Below are 20,995 nucleotides of genomic sequence, written 5' to 3'. Positions count from 1 at the left end.
ACGGGTTTGTCTCACAACAGAAGCCTTCTGTGCATACATAGAGAATGATAGGGCTGGAAAGGGATCCTCAGAAGCCATTTATTCTGTACCGTCTCCAGGCGGAATGGCAGCTGAACCACAATAGGTGTCTGCACTTTTAGTAGTAATGTAACTTACCCCAGACTGCCTGTTCCCCCAGCCAGTTTATCTGTCAAATAAAAATAACCTATGGCCTTCCACTTTGTCATCATCCCTTTCCTGGCTCTCCCTTGGGTACTCAAGGATGTTCAAAACTGAATACTGGTGACCACAGACATAAAAGGCTGAACTTCAGGGTAGACCTGACCAGAAAGTAAAACCTACTCTTGGCTTTGCACAGCAGGGAGAAATTGCTTTACCTATTATTCAGTCATGACAGCTGTTTGAGCTGGAGCTCTGTGAAGAAACCACTGCTCCACTCCGTGAACTGGGAATTCCAAGGTCACTGGCATGGCTGGAAAAGATGATTGCAGCAACTCAGCCCACGGTATCATAAGACGATGTGCTTCTGAGAACTTCTTCTGAGCCTTCCACCTGACCAAACAGCATCACCACCATCATTTATAAAATACTAACACTTATGGTGCAGGAAAGTGATACTGAGACATACTGGTCTGTGTCAAGGTGAAGTTTACTTCTTTGAAGATTGAATTGGGGAGGCTACATGATTAATTTGAATAATTAGAGGAGTCTCTTTACTTCTTCATTTGATCTTGGGATTGCAGTGTCACTTTAGGTAAAAACCAAAGACATGTCACCTACATCATGAGAAAATAAAAGCTTTTAAACAAAGAAGAAGCCACTCTGGTGTGAGGTGGTACCTCAGTGTGGTTTTGATTTGTATCTCCCTAATGATGAGCGATGTTGAGCATCTTTTCATATGTCCGTTGGCCATCTGTATGTCTTCTTTGGAAAAGTGTCTATTCATGTATTCTGCCCATTTCTTCACTGGATTATTTGTTTTTTGGGTGTGGAGTTTGGTAAGTTCTTTATAGATTTTTGGATACTAACCCTTTATCTGATATGTCATTTGCAAATATCTTCTCCCATTCTGTCAGTTGCCTTTTAGTTTTGTTGATTGTGTCTTTTGCTGTGCAGAAGCTTTTTTTTTCATAGGGTCCCAATAGTTCATTTTTGCTTTTATTTCCCTTGCCTTCGGAGACATGTCGAGTAAGAAGTTGCTGTGGCTGACGTCAAAGAGATTGTTGCCTGTTTTCTTCTCTAGGGTTTTGATGGTTTCTTGTCTCACATTTAGGTCTTTCATCCATTTTGAGTTTATTTTTGTGTATGGTGTAAGAAAATGGTCCGTTTCATTCTTCTACATGTTGCTGTCCAGTTCTCCCAGTACCATTTGCTAAAGAGACTGTCTTTTTTCCATTGGATATTCTTCCCTGCTTTGTCAAAGATTAGTTGGCCATACATTTGTGGGTCCAATTCTGGGTTCTCTATTCTATTCCATTGGTCTATGTCTCTGTTTTTGTGCCAATACCATACTGTCTTGATGGTTACAGCTTTGTAGTAGAAGCTAAAGTCAAATATTGTGATGCCTCCTGCTTTAGTTTTCTTTTTCAACATTACTTTGGCTATTCAGGGTCTTTTGTGTTTCCATACAAATTTTAGGATTATTTGTTCTAGCTCTGAGAAGAATGCTGGAGTAATTTTAATTGGAATGTAATTTAAGTATAGATTGCTTTGGTTAGTATTGACATTTTAACAATATTTGTTCTTCCAATCCATGAGCATGGAATGTTTTTCCATTGGCAAGGATGTGGAGAAATGGGAACCCTCTGGCACTGTTGGTGGGAATGCAAACTGGTACAGCCACTCTGGAAAACAGTGTGGAGGTTCCTCAAAAAATTAAAAATAGAATTACCCTACAACCCAGCAATAGCACTACTAGGAATTTATCCAACGGATATAAAAGTGCTGATATAAAAGTGGGGCACATGTACCCCAATGTTTACAGCAGCGCTTTCAACAATAGCCAAATTATGGTAAGAGCCCAAATGTCTATCAACTGATGAATGGATAAAGAAGATGTGGTTTATGTATACAATGGAATACTACTTGGCAATGAGAAAGAATGAAATCTTGCCATTTGCAACAATGTGGATGGAACTGGAGGGTATTATGCTAAGTGAAATAAGTCAGTCAAAGACAGAAATCATGTTTTCACTCATATGTGGAATTTGAGAAACTTAACAGAAGACCATGGGGAAAGGGAAGGGGAAAAAATAGTTTCAAACAGAGAGGGAGACAAACCATAAGAGACTTTTAAATACAGAGAACAAACAGGGTTGGTGGGGGGTGCCGGGGAGAAGGGAAAATGGGTGATGGGCATTGAGGACGTCACTTGTTGGGGTGAGCATTGGGTGTTGTATGTAAGCAATGAATCATGGGAATCTACTCCCAAGAGCACACTGCATACACTGTGTGTTAGCTAACTGGACAATAAATTATATTAAAAAAATAAAATTAAAAAACAAAGAAAGAAGAAAGCCAAATTTGAGGGGAGAGGAGATGTTGTTGAACTTGAATCTATATTTCTGAAGAAGAATCGCCTGGAATTTTATAAAAGCAAAGAACACAAACATCATCTTTGTGTTTATATTAGGGATTAAGCATTTTAAAGCATGCAGTATGTATTTTAAACATTTTTTTCTTTTTAATCTTTCATTGCACCTAAAGAATGCTAATAGTTACCAAATTGTTCTTTGGCAGAGTAACCTGGTCCTCTCAGAAAAGAAAAAAGAAAGGAAGTGTGACAGGATGTGATTGTAGCACAAGACAAAATTATGGGTCCTCAACCCTGAGCAGCTATTACCTAATCCAATGATGCCAAACTAGGTTACCCAGGAGCATCTCCCCTCATTGCGTTATGTACATTACACAGCAATGAACAACAGTTTCCATGGCTCCTAATAACGAGACTTTTCTCTTTATTGCGAGAGCAAAGTGGGGGCTTACAGATAATATCTGAGCTTATCTTTGAGCTGCTCGGCCTCCTCATCTACGTGCCACAGCTTCTCTCAACTGGCGCTGGTTATCTCAGGAATAAAGTTTTCAGTCTCTAGAAACAGATTTCTTCCTACAGCCTGAAAACAGAAGGACAAAGATCTTGTTATGTGCGCTAAGATGGTTGAGTGGAGCGAGCATGACTCCTGGCCTGTCACTAACTGTGATCAGCTTTTCAAATCCACATGGAGTGCATTCCCAGCAACTTGTGGCGTAGTGAGGAACACGGATGTTTGTAATGACGCATTCCCGAGAAGCAGCAGTTCTAACAGCCCAGTGACCTAGCTTACTCATTCCAGTTTCTTTGTGCAGAGACCTTTTATTTTCCTGAGTCCTTCACCATGTGCTAACAATTAGACAGTGACTCCATAAATGAATGCCATGGATGGTGGGTGATGTGTTTTCTTAGTTCTTTATTGAAAACATATGGAGATGTTTATATATAAATAGAAAACAATAGAATGCTGCCATCATGTTAGCAGCAGCTAATAAAATTCTACATGAATAGAAATTAAACATGTCTCTACCTACGCCAGAATTCTGGTTTACTGACATCTGAACATCCTGTGTAATTCAGCTTGAAAAGATGTTTTATTATTTTAGGCTTTTTATTCCTAGTTGGGAGGAAATTGTGGGGCAAGACTTGTTTGCTTTTTGGGGATTTTTGTTTTGTTTAGTTTAGTTTTTGTTTTGTTTACTCTTTCCTTTGCTTAATCAAATTACTTTATTAGCAGGGATGATAAATTCTGCCCAAGCAGACCTTTTATTATGATCATGAAAAATAACTTTAAACTCTATGCATTTGTTTAACTACAGTCCCTGTATTTTTAAATTAAAACCGAGGGCTTGTGGCCTGACACTTGGGAGAAAGCTTCAGCAGACAGGGTGGTGGAGGGTGGAGAGCTTTGGAAAGCAGACCTCTGCATCTGAATTCTGGCTGCTCCACTGACTGACAGGGTAACCTTGGAAAAGTTAGGTAATGTTACTAAACCTCCATTGCTTCCTCTGTGAAATGAGAACTACAGTACCGCTTGTCTCACAGAATGGTTGTGAGAGTTACCTGGCATAAGGTGGAAAGCATTTCCTACAATATCTGGTAATAGGCAGCCCTGAAAAATGCCACCTGTCATCTTTGTAACAGCTAACTGAATGGTTTATGGGGAGACCATCCTTGGAAGTTTGAGAAGTATAGATGCTTAGTAGTAAGACCAGTAAGGACAACCTTATTAAGTGCAAATTCTGCACCAGGCTTCACCATGAACTCTTTCTTACAACTCCGTGAACTGGCTGCCATTGTCATGCCCATTTCACAGAGGACGAAACTGAGAGGTTACATAGACGGCATGAAGTCACACAGCCAATGACTGATTCATCTGAGAATTGAACCCAGTCTGAGTAATTCCAAAGCCCATACTCTTTTATCTCTCTGCTAAACTGGCTGCCACACATACCGTTAAAAACTTCATTATATACATTATTTCCTTATGTTCCTAGCAACATCCTGTGACATTGTACACGGGCATTCACAAACTGTGGAGCCCCTGTCCCTAGGACGTCTGTTCATTTGCAGCCGAATCAGAGGGCCAAGAAGTTCTTAATGCACATTTTGTGAAGAGCTCTGGCAAGTTCAACTCACGCAGCCCCTCTCACTGTGATCCACGAAGGTCTTACCTTTGAAGGTGCTCAAAGCTCCACGTGCACTGGCTCATTATTCAAGCTTTGAAAAAGAGCATTTCTCCCACCCTACCGATGGAGAAGCCAGAGGCCAAGATGACAAGACTTGGGGACAGAGAGAGAAAGCCAGTGACCCCCTTGGTAGCCCAGCATGGAATAGAATAGCGTGGGTCCAGGGCTGTGTCGCCTCACCAGGCTGCTCTATAGTGTTGGGTCTCACAGCCAAACTGCTGCCTAGCCCCACTTTAACCTAAATAGTGCGAGACTAGGAGCACTCTGTCTAATTTTCTTGTTGGAAGGATGGGATCTGCCTGTAGTATGGGAACCCTCACATATAAGATTATCCAATTATGTTTTCATTTGCAGATTATTGTGATGTGTCTATTCTCTTTTTTACAGAGGGTAGAGTTTGGGGTAAGAAGTAGCAGGACATATGAGGGGAGAAGGTTAGGACTGCCAAATAACATGTCAACTTGCTGACCTAGCATCAGTGTGCTAGCTAAACAAGCCCTGAATGTGAGACATTAATGCAAATATTGTGCGTATTATTAACTCTAATGATGCTGCTGTTGTGCAGTAGCCACAGCTGAAAGCTGAGATGACACATTTGATTATAAGTGCCTCAGGTCCTTCTCTGAAAATCACCATGAAGACAGAAACCTCCTAGAAACGAGAGTGGAAATGTGAGAAGACTTCTGCTTTGTTAACTTTATCAATCATTAGCAACAAAGCATGTTGCTAATCCCACGGGCCACCCCATTCAGTCCTATAATTGCCTGCAAGACCCTCCTTTAGAATCCACCATTCCTGTTCTTGCCCTTGTAACAATAGTACGCTTCCATGGCAAGTTAGGAGATCATCGTAAAAAGGAATCTGTTCTAGAAAAAAAAAAAAACATGCAGCCCTCAGACTGTTATGTAAGTGAGAAATCATTCTAATTCAGAACAAGCCTTACTTATCACTCCATCCTATGCTAGTGATGGCAGTGTGGAGTCCTGGGAAGTGTAGGATTCCAGACTCAGCTCTACCATTTGCAACCGTGTGACGTTGAGCAAATAACTTGACCTCTATAATCCTCATTTCCTTTTCTGTAAAACAGCATCAACCTTATAAAGCTGCTTTGTCTACTTTATGGGTTATAGAAGCAGATAAAAGGAGATTGCAAATGTGAAACCTCTCTGGAAGCCCTGTGCAAATGTTATTAATTGACTTTTACTGGGTGAGTATTAAGGAATGGTTAGCGGTGCCATCCAAGGATAGCGTGGGAACAACTCAACCAGGTAGTTGTTGGTACTAGACCAGTCTTGGAGAAGTGAATGGCTCCTGAGAAACAGAAGGTCAGGCTAGTTTTTAGGTCCTTAAACTTGTGAGTCTTAGGGCTGTGTGGCAATTTAGTTGTGCAACCTGGCGACAGCATCTTATATTCTAAGCCCTTGCAGTGACAATATAGGCTACACGAAACCACTGTGTGCTTTCTTAGCAGACTTCATTTGGAAAGAGCTTACAAACTAGTGGCCTGACACAGTTGCCAGGGTTTCAAGTGCTCTGGTTGTACACCAGAGAGAGCAGTGCTTCATGTGTTGTCCTATTAGCTCCCTCCCTGGGGATTCAACAAACGGAACAACAACAACATCAGAAATCCAAGACAGACCTGTCGGTTTGATGCCTTTAAGCTTCAGCAGAACTCACAATTAAAATAAGATCAAATACTCATTTAGAGGAAAGAAAAACAGAGAAATAGGTCCGCAGGGCATACCTTCTTTTGTCTGAGCATGACTCACACTATCTGGAGGTACCTACCATGTAGGAGGAATCGTATCCTGGTACACACTAGGCATTTAAGAAAATTGGTGGAAAGACTATTATTGCTAGCAGAAATAATTGAGTAACTTCAATATTAAGCCTTATATTTCCTTTCATTATATCTTTTTAATCCTTCCAAGTCAACTTGTGTTTGGCAAATCCCAAGATGAGTAATTGTACATCTCAGAGCACTTAACTAACATGCAGACCAGACCCGAGGTCAGGCAGAGAAGCGTGTGTTTTGGTAAGAACTGCCGAGGAGATAAAGCATTTGATTATTATTGTTTGATAGTTCCCAAGGAGAAAGCACAGAGGCAACAGATAACGAACCAACACTTTTCTCTTTTGTTTAGGCAAATATTTCCAACTACAGCCTGGTGATGGAGTCTGATCTGGGAACCTTCTTACCCTCTGGGCTGCAATTCACTGGCAGCGAAAAGGCCAGGACCATCGTGGAGGAGGTCATGAGCCTGCTGCAGCCTGTCAACATCACACAGGTCTTTAGGGCTGGAGAAGGGACAGACATTAACTTCTGGATCCAAGCTGGAGTGCCTGGTAAGACCGAAAGATGAAGTTGGTGTTCCTTAGGTTCTGCTACTGATTTAAAATAAAATTGCTATTCAAACATGCCACAGCGGATACTGATAGGCCAGTTAATACACAGAAACTCTAAGCTTTGTCCATAATCTGATGACTTCCAGACTTGGAATAATAATACTCATTTGTATTTTTTTTTCTAAATTATAAGTTCCTCACTCCCAGAAATTCTGCTTTACTGATTCCTGGATTACACCTACAAATATGTTTGGGTTTTTTTTTGTTATTTTTTAAAACAGGTATCTAAATGGTGATCTCATGACCAAAATTTGAGAAATCGAGTACAAAGCAATTATTACTACTAATATGCTTCTAGTTCTAGCTCTGTGCTAGGAAATCTTTTCTGACCCAAATAATTCCCTACCCAAATACCATGGAATCTGAAATTTTACCAGTAGAGCTTTATTTTTTGAGGGTAGGGTACTTCCTACTCATCTTTTTTTCTTAATGAAAACTCTTGGACATAAACTAATCTCACATGATCAGTGATTTATCAGGTTGATATTTTTAAGACAAGTCCTGGGGAAGGATAAACTTACAGAATAGGAGTTGTCCTCAAGAGGTCACAGAACTAGAACGTGAAACAGTCTTCGTATACTGCTTCTCAAATTTGCCCTAGACTGGCCATGGGAAAGGGTTATTGATGGTATTAAGCATCTATGAACTGAAGTTGTTCCCTCCTTATATCCATAATCAAAAACATTGTTAAAGGATCTATTTGTATTATGCCATTCAGTAGTTTTAACGTTACTGTTTCCAGAACTATTTCTGTGGCTACAGAGCATTCATAGGTGCAAAATAGATTTCACCAATAGCATGCTGCATGGATTTAAGATTTTTAAAAAGCTTATCCTTAAGATATTGTATATTTTTAAAGCATATTTTAAGTTTGAAGGTTTATAATAATCTTTCATAACTAAAAATAGAAGGAGCTTTCCTTTATTCTAATACAAGGACCTAGATTCTGTTTCATGGCGTGTGTACATTTTAACCATATTTTGAAATATCATTTGCATTGATGGGGCTGTGCATCATCTGGACAGATCTGAGACTCCTCACATTTCTGTCAGTTCTAATTACGATCAAGGTCTAAGGGAAGGCAATTTGCCCTTTTAAGCTATATGGAATAATTTGTTTGAATTTTAGATTTTTCCCATGGCTTAACTTTTTTCATAGGGATGTTCTCAAAAACTGAGAAAGCCTGAGTAAGTTTGTGGGGTGGTAAATGTGAGGAAAAGACTGACAGACTATGGGTGAATTGAAGTGGAGACCGGGGGTGTGTGGAGGGCCGGGGAGGAGCTGAAACCAAAACCAGAAGTAGAACAAAGAAACTTGTAAAATCTCTGCTCCCAGGGTCGCTTGCTTTCGTTGCACTGGATAATTGAGAATTTGCTCTAGCTTTATTCCTTCCATGTAGATGTTCATAAGAATGGTTCTGTTTGCAATTAACAGGTTGGTTTGATTGTCTTCACAAAGGTAAGGAGGCCTTTTCCTCTTGCCAACGTGAGGTCAGATTTGATCACCAACTAATGGAGTGGAGTGGGGAATTTGAGATCCATTATGGTTTCTTGAGAATTAATACAAGTTACAATTTCTTGAGCTCTTGTTACTGATCAGGCACTCTATGAGGCTTTTGTAGACACTCTTTTTTATCCATACAACCATGCTAAGGGGAAGGTACAGTCATCCCTATTTTGCAATTAAAGAATCAGATTCAGAGGGACTAAATAACTTAGCCTAAGGCTATCCTGCTCTTAAGGGCAAAAGTTATCCTGAGACCAGGCCACTTTGTTTTCAAGGCTGGTGGCCCTTTTCCCACAATGTGCAGCAACACAGGGGAGTCTGGAATGCTGAGATGGCCTTCCAAATCTATGGCAGTGTCTGAAATGTTTGTCTTACTCAGCTCTTACTTATGCAAAGGATTTCAGTTCATTCCTGCTCTAGAAAATTTTACCCCTGGGGAAAGGAGTTTGTTATTGTAAATAACTACTTATTTCTTCTAACATTCTTTGTTCCACTCCCCTCTCTACCTCGGTGGATCAGGAAGGCTTATAAAACGTCAGTGGTTCATTTAGACTGCAGCTAATGTTTCCTGGAATTCTTTTTAATTTCCTTCAGAATACTGTAAGATGGAACCAAATTATTTCTGTCTTCCCCTATTACCATTAAGCTATCTTTTGATATTTCAAATTTGGTCTATTTCTGGAAGAAATGATGGAACTGCTTATATTGTGTCTCTTTTTACCTATTGAAAATTTCAGGAATTTTAGAAAAAGATGAAGAACCATAGTTAATCAGAAAAAGAAATAAAAATATGCCAGCTGTATGTATACCCTCTATTCATGAAAACCTGGCAAGTTACAGTAACTTAAACCTAAAGATGGTATTCGAAATATTAATTATGATTTAAATAACTGCTCACCTAACTTTTGAAAAATCAATGAGAAATAATATCCCAAACACCATCTTTCTTCTTTCTCTTTTTCTTTTCTTTCCTCCACTGACTCAATAAGTATTTATTGAGCCCCTACCCTGTCCTATGCCTATCAAATTTCTGTAGTCTGATGGCGGGCCCCATTTTTTTTCATGTTCCTTGTGTACTCAATAGTGAAATACTAATTAAGAACACAGACAGAATTAAAATTCAACATGATTTTCATTAATTATAGAAGCCAAGTAGATTGATTGATGAAAGAAAGGTTCATCTTTGGAGAAGAGAGATGCTGTCCTTCATCCATCTATATGATATCCATAATGGACATAATAACTATCAACATAAAGATAAGGCTTTGGGGGGAGGAGGTTTGTTTTTTTAAAGTATCTTAGATGTGTTTTCCACATAAACTGACTATTCTAGATATTTTTACACTCCAACCTACTCCCATTGCTACTTCCTTCTATACTCCTTCCTATTCTTCCCTTCCAAATCCTAGATGCTCTTTAAGGTTCACTCTGTTTTCATCAGTATCCATGAATCCTTCCACAACAGCCCATGGCACTCTGTTGCTTTTCTAAATTTCCAAAATACTTTTGTGTCCCACAATCTGGCATTTGAATTACACACTAATATTGTTCTTGGATTACTAGGAGTACCCAGTGATCAATTCTTTGAAGTTAAAGTCAATGGTTTCTACTTTTCTTCTTCTGTAGTTCTTAGCTTAATTTTGGGAAACATTTAAACTCTAGTAAATCTGACATGAGAGGAGAAAACAAAACCACAGAAACAATTATTTTCTCAACACGCTTCGGGTCCCTCATCTTAAGACTGTGGAGAAAATGAAGGATGCTGAGAAAAGAGATATAAAGGTAGAAAAAATAGTAGAAGATTGGCATAAATTAGGGAGGCTACAACAGTTAGGATTATTTCCCTTAAAGGAATAAAGACTGAAAGGAAATGGCTGAATAATATCTTCTAGTCTTTAATGATTCTCATATATTAATGGTAAATAGTTCTCTGACTCTTTCAAACACAACACAAGAGCATGGCTTAGAGTGGTCTAAGAGAGATTTTGGTTAGTCTCTATTCAAAAACTCTAGAGAGCAGAGAGACTTTCCATCTTAATTTTTTTTTACCTGATTCTCTAATTACAAGCTCCAGGTTAGAACAAGAGGAGTCTATTTCATTCGGAATATGTCAGTAATGAGATATAATCCACGTTTTCCAAATGTCCTTGCATGCATCCTTCTCAGACATCTTCTTTCTTTAGAAACTCTTCTATGAAATATACATTAATGAAAAAATTAGATACTCTCTTAATGTGACCTGAGGGAGTGAGCCTACCCTATTCCATACCTACCAATAAGAGTTTCCTCTGCTTCAAACTCTGAGTCAACCTTTTTCTAATATTGTTGGCATGTGGTAGACAGTGCGCTGGAAAGAATTAGAGTGTGTGAGTGTGTTTTCTGGCTTTATATTGTGTAACTGCATGGGCTGTCTTAGGCAAATGATGTCATTTTTCTCAGCCATGCTCATTTTTTTCTTTACATTTTTTAAATTGAAGTATAGCTGACACATGTTGCATTGGTTTTAGGTGCACAACATAGTGATTTAACAAGTCTATATGTTATGCTGTACTCACCACAATGTAGCTACCACCACAATCTGTCACCATACAATCCTATTACAATACCATTGACTATATTTCCTATGCTTTGCCTTTCATCTCCATGATTTACTCATTCCATAACTGGAAGCCTGTTCCTCCCACTCCCCTTCACTCATTTTGCGCATCCCTTCAGCGCCCTTCCCTCTGGCAACTACATTTGTTCTCTGTATTTATAGGTCTGTTTCTGCTTTGTTTCTTCATTTGCTTTGTTTTCTAGATTTCACATATAAATGAAACCATATGATATTTGTCTTTCTTTATCTGATTTATTTCATTTAGCATAATACCCTCTAGGTTCATACATGTTGTTACGAATGGCAATATCTCATTCTTTTTTGTGGCTGGGTAATATTACATTCATGTATATACATATATATACACACACATACATATATACACACATATATATACACATATACACATATACATATATACACGTACACACGTACATATATCACATCTTCCTATTCCATTCACCTATTGATGGGCACTTAGGTTGCATCCATATCTTGACTATTATAAATAATGCTGCAATAAACATAAGGGTACATATATATTTCTGAATTCATGTTTTAGTTTTCTTTGGGTAAACACCCAGAAACAGAGTTACTGGATCATATGATATTTCTATTTTTACTTTTTTGAGAAAACTCCGTACTGTTTTCCACAGTGGTTGCACCAATTTACATTCTCACCAAAAGTGCACATCCTCATCCACACTTTTTCCCCCATATCCTCCTCAACACTTGTTATTTCTTGTCCTTTTAATACTTGCCATTCTGAAAGGTGTAAGGTGATGTCTCATTGTGGTTTTGATGTGCTTTTCCCTGATGATTAGTGATGCTGAGCATCTTTTTGTATCCATTGGCCATCTGTATGTCTGTACTCACTTATTATCAAGCATTCTTACTAGTTATCTACTGTATGGCACTAGGGAATCAGTAGTAAAGAAGATAGATAAGATCTGTGCTCTCACAAACTATACATTCTATTGAGTGAGACTTGGTTATCTTATATGCAAAACAAGTATGGTAACCACCAAGCCACAATATGTACTCCTCCTCCTCTGTCCCCTATCTCACTGACTGGCACCACCATCCAGAAACCACAGAGTCATCATCCATTACATACAACAGAATGGTCTCCAAGTCCCACTTACTCTGAATTTCATTTATTTCTTAAACCTGTTCACTTCTCTCCACCACACAGACCCGTCTCATCAGTATTCACTGATTTTCCTATGGCAGCTTCCTACTAACACCCCAGCCTGCGTTCTTAGACCCCTTCCATCTAATTGGCTCACTGCTTCCAAAATGAACATTCTACATTGAAAATCAATCTATTAGTTGGGTTGCTTTTCCTTGAAAAATCAAACAGAAGAAAAGCGAATTTTAAATTCACTTAAAAAGAGCTCGGGGATGAGTAGTTGCACAATACTTGATTTAGTCCACTACCACATCAAGGACCTTGGTTCTTTACATCTTTCCACTTTGCCATCCTCAGCATGTTGACTTTTGTCTTCAGACTAGCCCCCCCACCCCATGTTCCCAAGATAGCTGCAGTTGTTCTAAGCAACAAATTCTCACACACTGTGCAACAGTGGAAGAGAGAATGTCCATAATGGATATCTCTTTTTAATCGTGAGGCAATCTCACCCAGAAGACACAAAGCAGATTTTTTCCATAGTCTCATTGGCCAAAATTGTAAAACATGCCTGTGGCTAAATTAGGCAGAGGCGATGGAGTGGAATTACCAACACTGGTTTATTTTGATCAAATTTTACTTTCTGGGCCTAGAGTGGGGCCCAGTCACCACTGAAAATGTAGCCTCCTGATATACAAGAAAAATTGGGATTCCTTAGGAAGAAGATGAGGATTTCCTCTGGTAAGCAACTAAGAAAAGCTGCAATATCTGTTTGTCTCTGCTTCTTGCTTAAAATCTTTCAACATCTCCCCGTTGTCTTCAGAGTATAATCTTTACCTAGCATGGAATTCAAGGTGTTTCTTGTTCCACTCTCTGGTGTGCGGCCACCACACCAACCATGTCTGGTGTCATGGCTCCCCACCCCTTTCTGTTAATCTCCTGTACAAATCTCATTCCCCGAAGTTCCTGGTACACCTGTGCTCTCCCATTTCCTTGCCATTGGACCCAGTTGGTTTTGTCTTCTTCAGCAGATAACTCCTATTCATCTATGGTTCAGCAACTTGTTCTCCTCTCACAAGCCTTCTTTACTCCTACTGATCTGGACAAGTGTACCTTGGGTATGCCCCCATAATGCCTTCTCCTTGCGGTGTTTACTCTTTTCACCGTAAGGTGATTGATGGTGAATTCCTCAGAGTTCCAAGTACCTGAGAAGTGCCTGGCCCTCGACAAAGTGTCCATGAATCAAATGCTGAGTAGGTAGGGTTTAGGTTTGTAGAAAGAGTAGGATAATGTGAAAGAGGTTTATAAACTCTAATGCCATAACTATAAGCTGTGATTACTTTAGGGACAGCTTTGCTTCATTGAGCTTTCCTCTTTCTTCACATATTGTATTGTTTTTAAAATCACAATTTCTTGGGGCGCCTGGGTGGCGCAGTCGGTTAAGCGTCCGGCTTCAGCCAGGTCACGATCTCGCGGTCTGTGAGTTCGAGCCCCGCGTCGGGCTCTGGGCTGATGGCTCAGAGCCTGGAGCCTGTTTCCGATTCTATGTCTCCCTCTCTCTGCCCCTCCCCTGTTCATGCTCTGTCTCTCTCTGTCCCAAAAATAAATAAACGTTGAAAAAAAAAATTAAAAAAAAAAATCACAATTTCTTTCATCATTTTATGATTAAAAAGTTCAGACTCCATATTGAAGTACCAAATATGCAGAATACTCAGAATTTCACATATTTTCCATCTTGTTTGTTTCTAATACCTCATATGACATTAAACAGAACTAAACAAAACTTTCCATTTCTACATTTCCAAAGGCCTCTCTTCTAATATGTTCCAAGAAAGGAGAAGGTCAGGACACAAGCAGGAATGGTAATGTAAAATAAATTGAAGGTCCAACCTCTGAACCCAGGACTCGTACGTCTCCTAGTCCCCAGATGGAGTAGTCCAACACTGCATCTCTATGCCCCTTTCTGTTCCTGATTAAGAGATTCCTCCTTTGTGGTGGAAACGCTCTCTGCCAATAATGTCTAGAGAGATCATTCCTGGTTGGTGAGCAGACCTCGCCCCACTGGGTACATGAAAAGAGCAATCTCTGGTTTGTGACTCTAGCCTTCATTTAAACAGGTGGGCAGTTTCATTCCATCCTCAAGCATGTCTCAAGTGTAAACCAGGTGCTCTAGACACATAGGACAGACATGAAAAAGATTTAGTACGTCTCTGCTCTTGTAAAGTTTATATTGTAGGGGGTGGGGGAGGGAAAGAGGAAGGAGAAGAGGCAGACTACAACAAAGAAATCAAGAATGAGAAGAAATATTAGAAAGAGAGAAGGGTAACACAGGAAATTATAGCAGGTAGCTGCCTCTTATCTCCAGCTCAAGTGAGTCAGAGCTCTTGCTTTAATATTCCATGACTGCTATATGCTAGATAGATATGTATACCATCCACATCAATAGTACACTATTGGAAATTGCTCATCAAAATAACTAATAATAGTTTTCCCCCTTGCAGTCGACCTGCTTCAACTCCACAGAAGTCATTGAGTATTTTGACCAAAGCAGACCTGGCTCATGCCTCTGGTATGACTGACTACAGCGTAGGGGCATTTTTTACACTATTGGGCAGTTAGTCACACACTGCTTTATGAAGTCTCTTCTGTTGTTACCTGGAACTGTTTTTAAAGCACATATTTTCACTTTAAAGTTAATATACCTTGTATTTTATCTGCTTAACTGAATCAAGGACCAAGAGAGTATTTCATTCATACTTATATACCCACAATACTCACTATTACCTGGCACATGATAGATATACAACAAATGGTTGCTGATTAGATGTATCGATTTGAAGAGGAACACAAGAAAAGCTACATCACAGTAAAAGGAAGCTTTTGGTATAGCACCAAGATAAATACTACATGCAGAATAACTGTAGGAGCTCATAAGATGGGAGACAGGAAAGACCTGGAAAAGGAGAACTTACGTTGGCTATTGAAGACTATCTAGTATCAGAATGGACAGAAAGGGTAGAGAAGGGCAGTTCTGGTGACAGAAATAGTATGAACAAAAGCAGGTGTCCCCACTGGGAATGGTTAGGGGAATAACGTCACTGAGCAGAGGATTCATCTTGGAGAGCAGTGGGTGGTAAGAACAGTTGAGTATCTCTGGGCCAGATGAAGAAGAGGAATAAATTTCGGGTGGAAAACTCTTGTAGCTGATGCAAAGTCACCAGAAATCCTCAGCAGAAGAGGGAGTTGATGAGAACTGTGTTTTAGAAGGGAGTCCATAAAGTTCATACCAGTGGATACCCCATCACAGTCAGGCAGGAGACTCAGTGAGAGGACTGGGAGTGAGAAGGCAGATTGAGGAATTGCAAAGACAATTGCTGTAGAAAATCAGAGGAAAACATGAAATTATTCCTCCATTTTCTGCATTATAATGACTCTCAAAACACTATGACTTAAATTTCTCTCTCAGTTGTTTCCCATGCCTTCCAATGATGTAGCCTAGAAAAATTTCATTTCTCTAATTGCCCCTATCAGGATCTCAAGGTTAGTTCTTCTGGATTCCCCATCCTATGCATTTGAATTTCTGTCAGTTTCACCTAATACTTAACAGATACTCGAATTAACTTCTTATGTAACACTTCATTCAACAGGTAGCTATTATAAATAAATTATGGAGGATACAAAAATAAGAAGAGACCCCTTTTCTCTAGGAGTTCACCAGCAAAGACTATGAGTTAGTTTACTTAATAATCACAAAAATAAGGAGGAAGACTTCATCATGGAAAACTAAATAAAGCTACATTGAAAGTTTCTGAGGAAAAAACCCTTAAAATTATATGAAGGCCAGTAGAGTCAAAGGAAGTAGGACCTCAAAATATGTATCCTCCTTGCCAGCTACATAAACTTTGTATATCCCTACTTTAAGTGTTAGATTGTAAAATTCAGAATGGCCTGGCATACAAGATTATTTTAAATTATGAATTTAAAAATTTATTACAGAAAATTTCAAGTGGATTGGATACAAAAGTAGAATAATGAATGAATCCCCACGTAGTCATCACTTCAGGAATTCTTCATTCGTGGGCAATTATATTTCATCCATACCCCAATCACTCTCCTACACAGAGATTATTTTGAAGCAAATGCCCACCTTTATATTATTTCATTTGTAAATATTTTAATTTGCATCTCTAAAAGGTAAGGACTCGTGTGTGTGTGTGTTTGTGTGTGTGTGTGTAACTACAATCTATTATTCCTCCTAAAAATATTTTACAATCATTTCTTAATATCATACCAAATATAGGGCCAGATTTCAAATGTTTTCAATTGTGTCCAAACTGTTTCCCCCCTCCACAGTTTTCTTTGTTAAACCAGGATTCCAATAAGGTTTAAACTATGTAATCAGTTGATGTGGTTGGTATCTCTTAAGCCTTTTTTAATCCATAGGTTTTACCTTCATCTTTCTTCTTTCTTGCTGCTTGTTTGTTACAGAAACCAAGTAATTTGTCCCTTGGGATTTCTTTATAGTCTGGATTTAGCTAATTCCATTCCCATGGAACCATTTAACATGTTTTCACTCTCCCATATATTTCCTGTGAATTGGTGGTTGAAGCTAGAGGCTTCATCTGATGCAAGTTTGATTTTTCTTTACTTTTTTTTTTTTTTTTTGGCAAGAATACTTCTTAGGTGCTGCTTTTTACTTCCATCAGGAGTAGTATATACTTGCCTCTCTTTTTTTGATGTTAACAGTCATTGAAGGTTATTTCATTGGGGTTGCAAACGGTAATTTTGATTATTAGTTGAAACAATTCTATAAAAAACAGCTTTCCCCTTATTGACTGTCTGATCACCCTGAGGTACTTTCATTTAATAAAGGTAAGATAAATGTTTCATTCTTTCCCTTTACTTACCTATTTTAAAATGTACTAGTTGGTTCCTTAGTATCCTCCAAAAATAACTAATTGGATTATTTTTTGCTATTGCTGTTTACTATTAGATTTAAAAATATAGATGTGCTTCATTCTGTTGCAGTAAGTATGTTTATTTTATGCTCAAATTATCCTATCTCTGGCCAGTGAGAGCCTTTTAAAGCTGGTCCCTGAGTCCTTTTGACATGACTCTTGTAGTTATTGATAGTGTTCTAGCTTTGTGATGTGACAAAATGTTCCAGACCATCTTGTATATTTCCTTCCCAGATCTGGAATTAGCTATTTCTCCAAAGAGCCCAGTTTCTTCTAGTATGTCATGGTATTTAGAGGCCACAGTCTGAACATTAAGTGTGCTTATTGCTAGTGACTTGGTCAATGTTTCTAGGTCATTTCAGTGGATAGAACTAGGAAATATGTATATTTTTTTCTCTAAGAAAAAGTATATTATGAAGTATATTATATTTCCAATTAAATCTCAGGATTACAAAGTTGTACCTTACCTCACTGATGTTATATCTGCATTTCCTTTTCCCTTGCCAAAATTCCTGGTTCTTAATGCAACAACATAACCACTCATTTGCCTTATCCCACAACACACACATAGTTGTTTCAGAATAGCAATACCACACAACCAGTAACAGCATGATTACTGAAAGCAGTTTGTTTATTATAGAATTATTTGTCTTTAGTATGTATATTCCTCTAGAGATATACAAATTTCTGTTAACCTACAATACAAATTACCCTTAACGTGATATCATTGCCGTTTTTCACATTTTTGTCTTAAAACCCAAAACTACTAATTTCCAAAATGTTTAAATGACTATTTATAATTTTTCTTTATAAATCAAAAAAGAGGTTACAGATAGGAATGATTATGAGACTTACTAAAATAATTACCTTGAGTGTCATCATTGAATTCTCAGGATATACTACTGCGTACTCTTTCTTCTTAGACCTGACTCAGACAGTTTCACAATTTCATTCATTCATTCATTCATTCATTCATTCAAGAGATACCTAATAAATATTATATGACATTCAGACAAGAGGAATAAAGAGGGAATTTAACATGTATTGAGTGTCTGCTATGTCTCAAGTGTTATTCTAGCTGTTTTACATACATTATCTCAAAATTTTATAAGAATCTTTTGAAGTATACATTATTATTCTGTAACCAATTTTCAGATGAGACAGTTGGGGCTCAAGGGGCCTCCTTTGTCCAAAGTAACAGAGCTGTTAAGTGGAAAAACCAGAATTAATATATTGGTCCATTTTTTCCCAATGTCATATATAAGGTACACTCCCTATCCTCAAGGAGTTACTGGAGGGTTTAGACACAGGAAGAACAAAGTACAATAGAAGTTCAGGCAAAAGAAGAATTAAATTGTGAGGGGCATCACAGAAGAGGTGACAATTTGCCTGAATCTCAAGAAAAAATAGAGTTTTGTTGGATAGAGAAGGAGTGCATTCCACATGAAATGATGGAAATAAACAAAATTGCATAGGTTAAAACATGCAATGGGTTCTTGAAAGGATGAATAGTCTGGTTTGGCTGGAGTTTAATATAGGGAAATAAACTAAAGCTGAAAAGGTGCCTAGGACCCCAGCTGGGACCTGAATGCCAGTCTGAGGATTTAGGACAGCCAGAAGTGAGGCATGATAGAGCTCAATCCCAGCCATTGGGTAGGTTCCATCTAACCCACATCTTCCTCCTTTCAGAGACACAAGGCAAAACCTAGCTTCATAGATCACACACCTAACAGATTGGTCTGCCTGTCTTCTGCAGTTTCTTGCTAAAGCTGAACTTATTTTTTATGTTTTGCTGCTTGAAGTTTTGCCAAATTAAACTTTCTAGTTAGACATAGAGTAGTCCCACGAAACATTGCACAGTGGTCGACACTGGTTGCACTGGAATTCTCAGTATCAACAATGAAGTCTGACTGTAATTGGATATATTTGGAGTCAAATAAGCCTTAGAGTACTGTGATAGCTCATCAATTTCTTATAAAAAATCTGCTAAAGTATATTTATCAATTTGATTACCTTAATAAGTATGGGATTATGGAAGCAATAGAAAAAATACCATAATGCAAGAGATTTGGGTAATGGGACACCTTGGTGGCTGTCAGTTGAGCCTCCAACTCTTGATTTCAACTCTTGACTCCAGGGTCATGGGATTGAGCTCTGTGTCCAACTTCACAATGAGCACGGAGCCTGCTTAGGATTCTCTCTCCCTCTGCCCCTCCCTCACTCTCGTGCACATACTCTCACTCTCTCTCTCTCTCCCTCTCTAAAATTAAAAAAGAAAGAGAGAGAGATTTGGATAAAATTGAGTTCGGATTTGGATAAAGACTTTTTACTCTAGAAATGAGTTATATTTTAATGATATATATAATAGACTCTTTAGTTCAGGTAACTTTGGCTTAAGATCCTTCCTTTGCTCAGTATTAAAGTTAAAAAAAAAACAAAACACAACAACCACTTAACCTAATATTCTCATACATTCCCCTCATGGGGATTTCTAACAGTGAATTAAGTCTCCCCATCATCCTGTTTTTATAACAAAGTGTGAGATTGCATAATTCATGGTAACTAAACTTTCTTTTACCATATGACATTTGCTATCTTAATTGTCCTTCCAGTTCATAATGCATAAATCAAATATAGTTGAGCTCTGTAAAATCTATTAGTTATGGATCTTTCGAGATCTGAGTGAGCTATTGCCTATTTAGGACAAGTTATGAAAAATGTCCTTAGTATTCCCCCTTCCTTCTTTTCTTTCATTCTTTCTTTCTGTCTTTCTCTTTCTTTTTCTTTTTCTCTCTCTCTCCCTCCCTCTTTCTTCCTTTCTTTCTTTCTTTCTTTCTTTCTTTCTTTCTTTCTTTCCTTTCTTTCCTTTCTTTCCTTCTTGTCATAATAATTGAGATAGTCTCCTGGCAGGTGAGAGAAAAGAATCTTATGTAGAGAAAGGGCATGGCCTTCATCAATACCCAAAACTATCCAGTTATGGAAAATATAAACCCACATGAAAATGTTTGCTGGACCCATTTTTACAAAATCTACATTTTTGAAGATGTAGTCTATTAATTTTTGTTGATGTCATATTTAAGAATGAAGATATTTATAGACACCGTTTTAATATTTTTAGCCAACACTGTACTGCAAAGTTCAATACATAAATAGATCTGTTGTCCAGTGATTTCACACTCACTATTCCTGACAGAAGATTTTATCTGAGATATCCCAATAATTGTAGTCACATGGCATATTAGTTTTAATTGCCCCACCATAAGCTTTAAGTTTTCATTTTGTGCTAGTGTAGTCATAGCCCATATAAATCCAAGATCTGTGTTTAGGTTACGGTTGTGGTTCACACCCTTGACTGCACTTTAAAATCACCTGGAGGGCTTTTAAAATCATATCAACCTGGGACCCCACTCCCAAAGATTCAGATTTAATTGGTCTGGCTGCAGTACCACATCAGTTGCACAAGTCCAGGAAGCATCATTTATTGAGAACATATTCATCCCCAGGGCCCCCGAACTTCCCGGAGCACAAGTCCACTGTGTTCTGTGTGAATGGTACCTGCTGTCCTTGTACAAACTTGGAAGCCTAAAGAGGGGGCATGAGCACACCTGTTTTTAGAAGCTCCCCAGGTGATTCCACAATGCAGCCAGAACTGAGAACCATGTAAAGGTATAAAATAGCACG

General features: G+C 38.5%; 1 protein-coding gene across 5 annotated transcripts in view; it reads left to right on the top strand.

Moving 5' to 3' along the window:
- CPQ (carboxypeptidase Q) overlaps positions 1-20,995 on the top strand; it is a 517,628-nt gene that overhangs the window by 374,440 nt on the left and 122,193 nt on the right. For all 5 annotated transcript variants that reach the window (XM_086695254.1, XM_086695255.1, XM_086695252.1 and 2 more), the window contains exon 7: positions 6,864-7,065. In XM_086695254.1, coding sequence (XP_086551380.1) covers positions 6,864-7,065 — 202 coding nt within the window. The remainder of the gene's footprint in view (positions 1-6,863; positions 7,066-20,995) is intronic.

This window comes from Puma concolor, chromosome F2 (assembly GCF_028749965.1).
Source record: "Puma concolor isolate L17-30 chromosome F2, mPumCon1.1.hap2, whole genome shotgun sequence".
In the NCBI taxonomy this organism is placed as follows: domain Eukaryota; kingdom Metazoa; phylum Chordata; class Mammalia; order Carnivora; family Felidae; genus Puma; species Puma concolor.
This window is presented reverse-complemented; position numbering and strand designations above follow the sequence as displayed.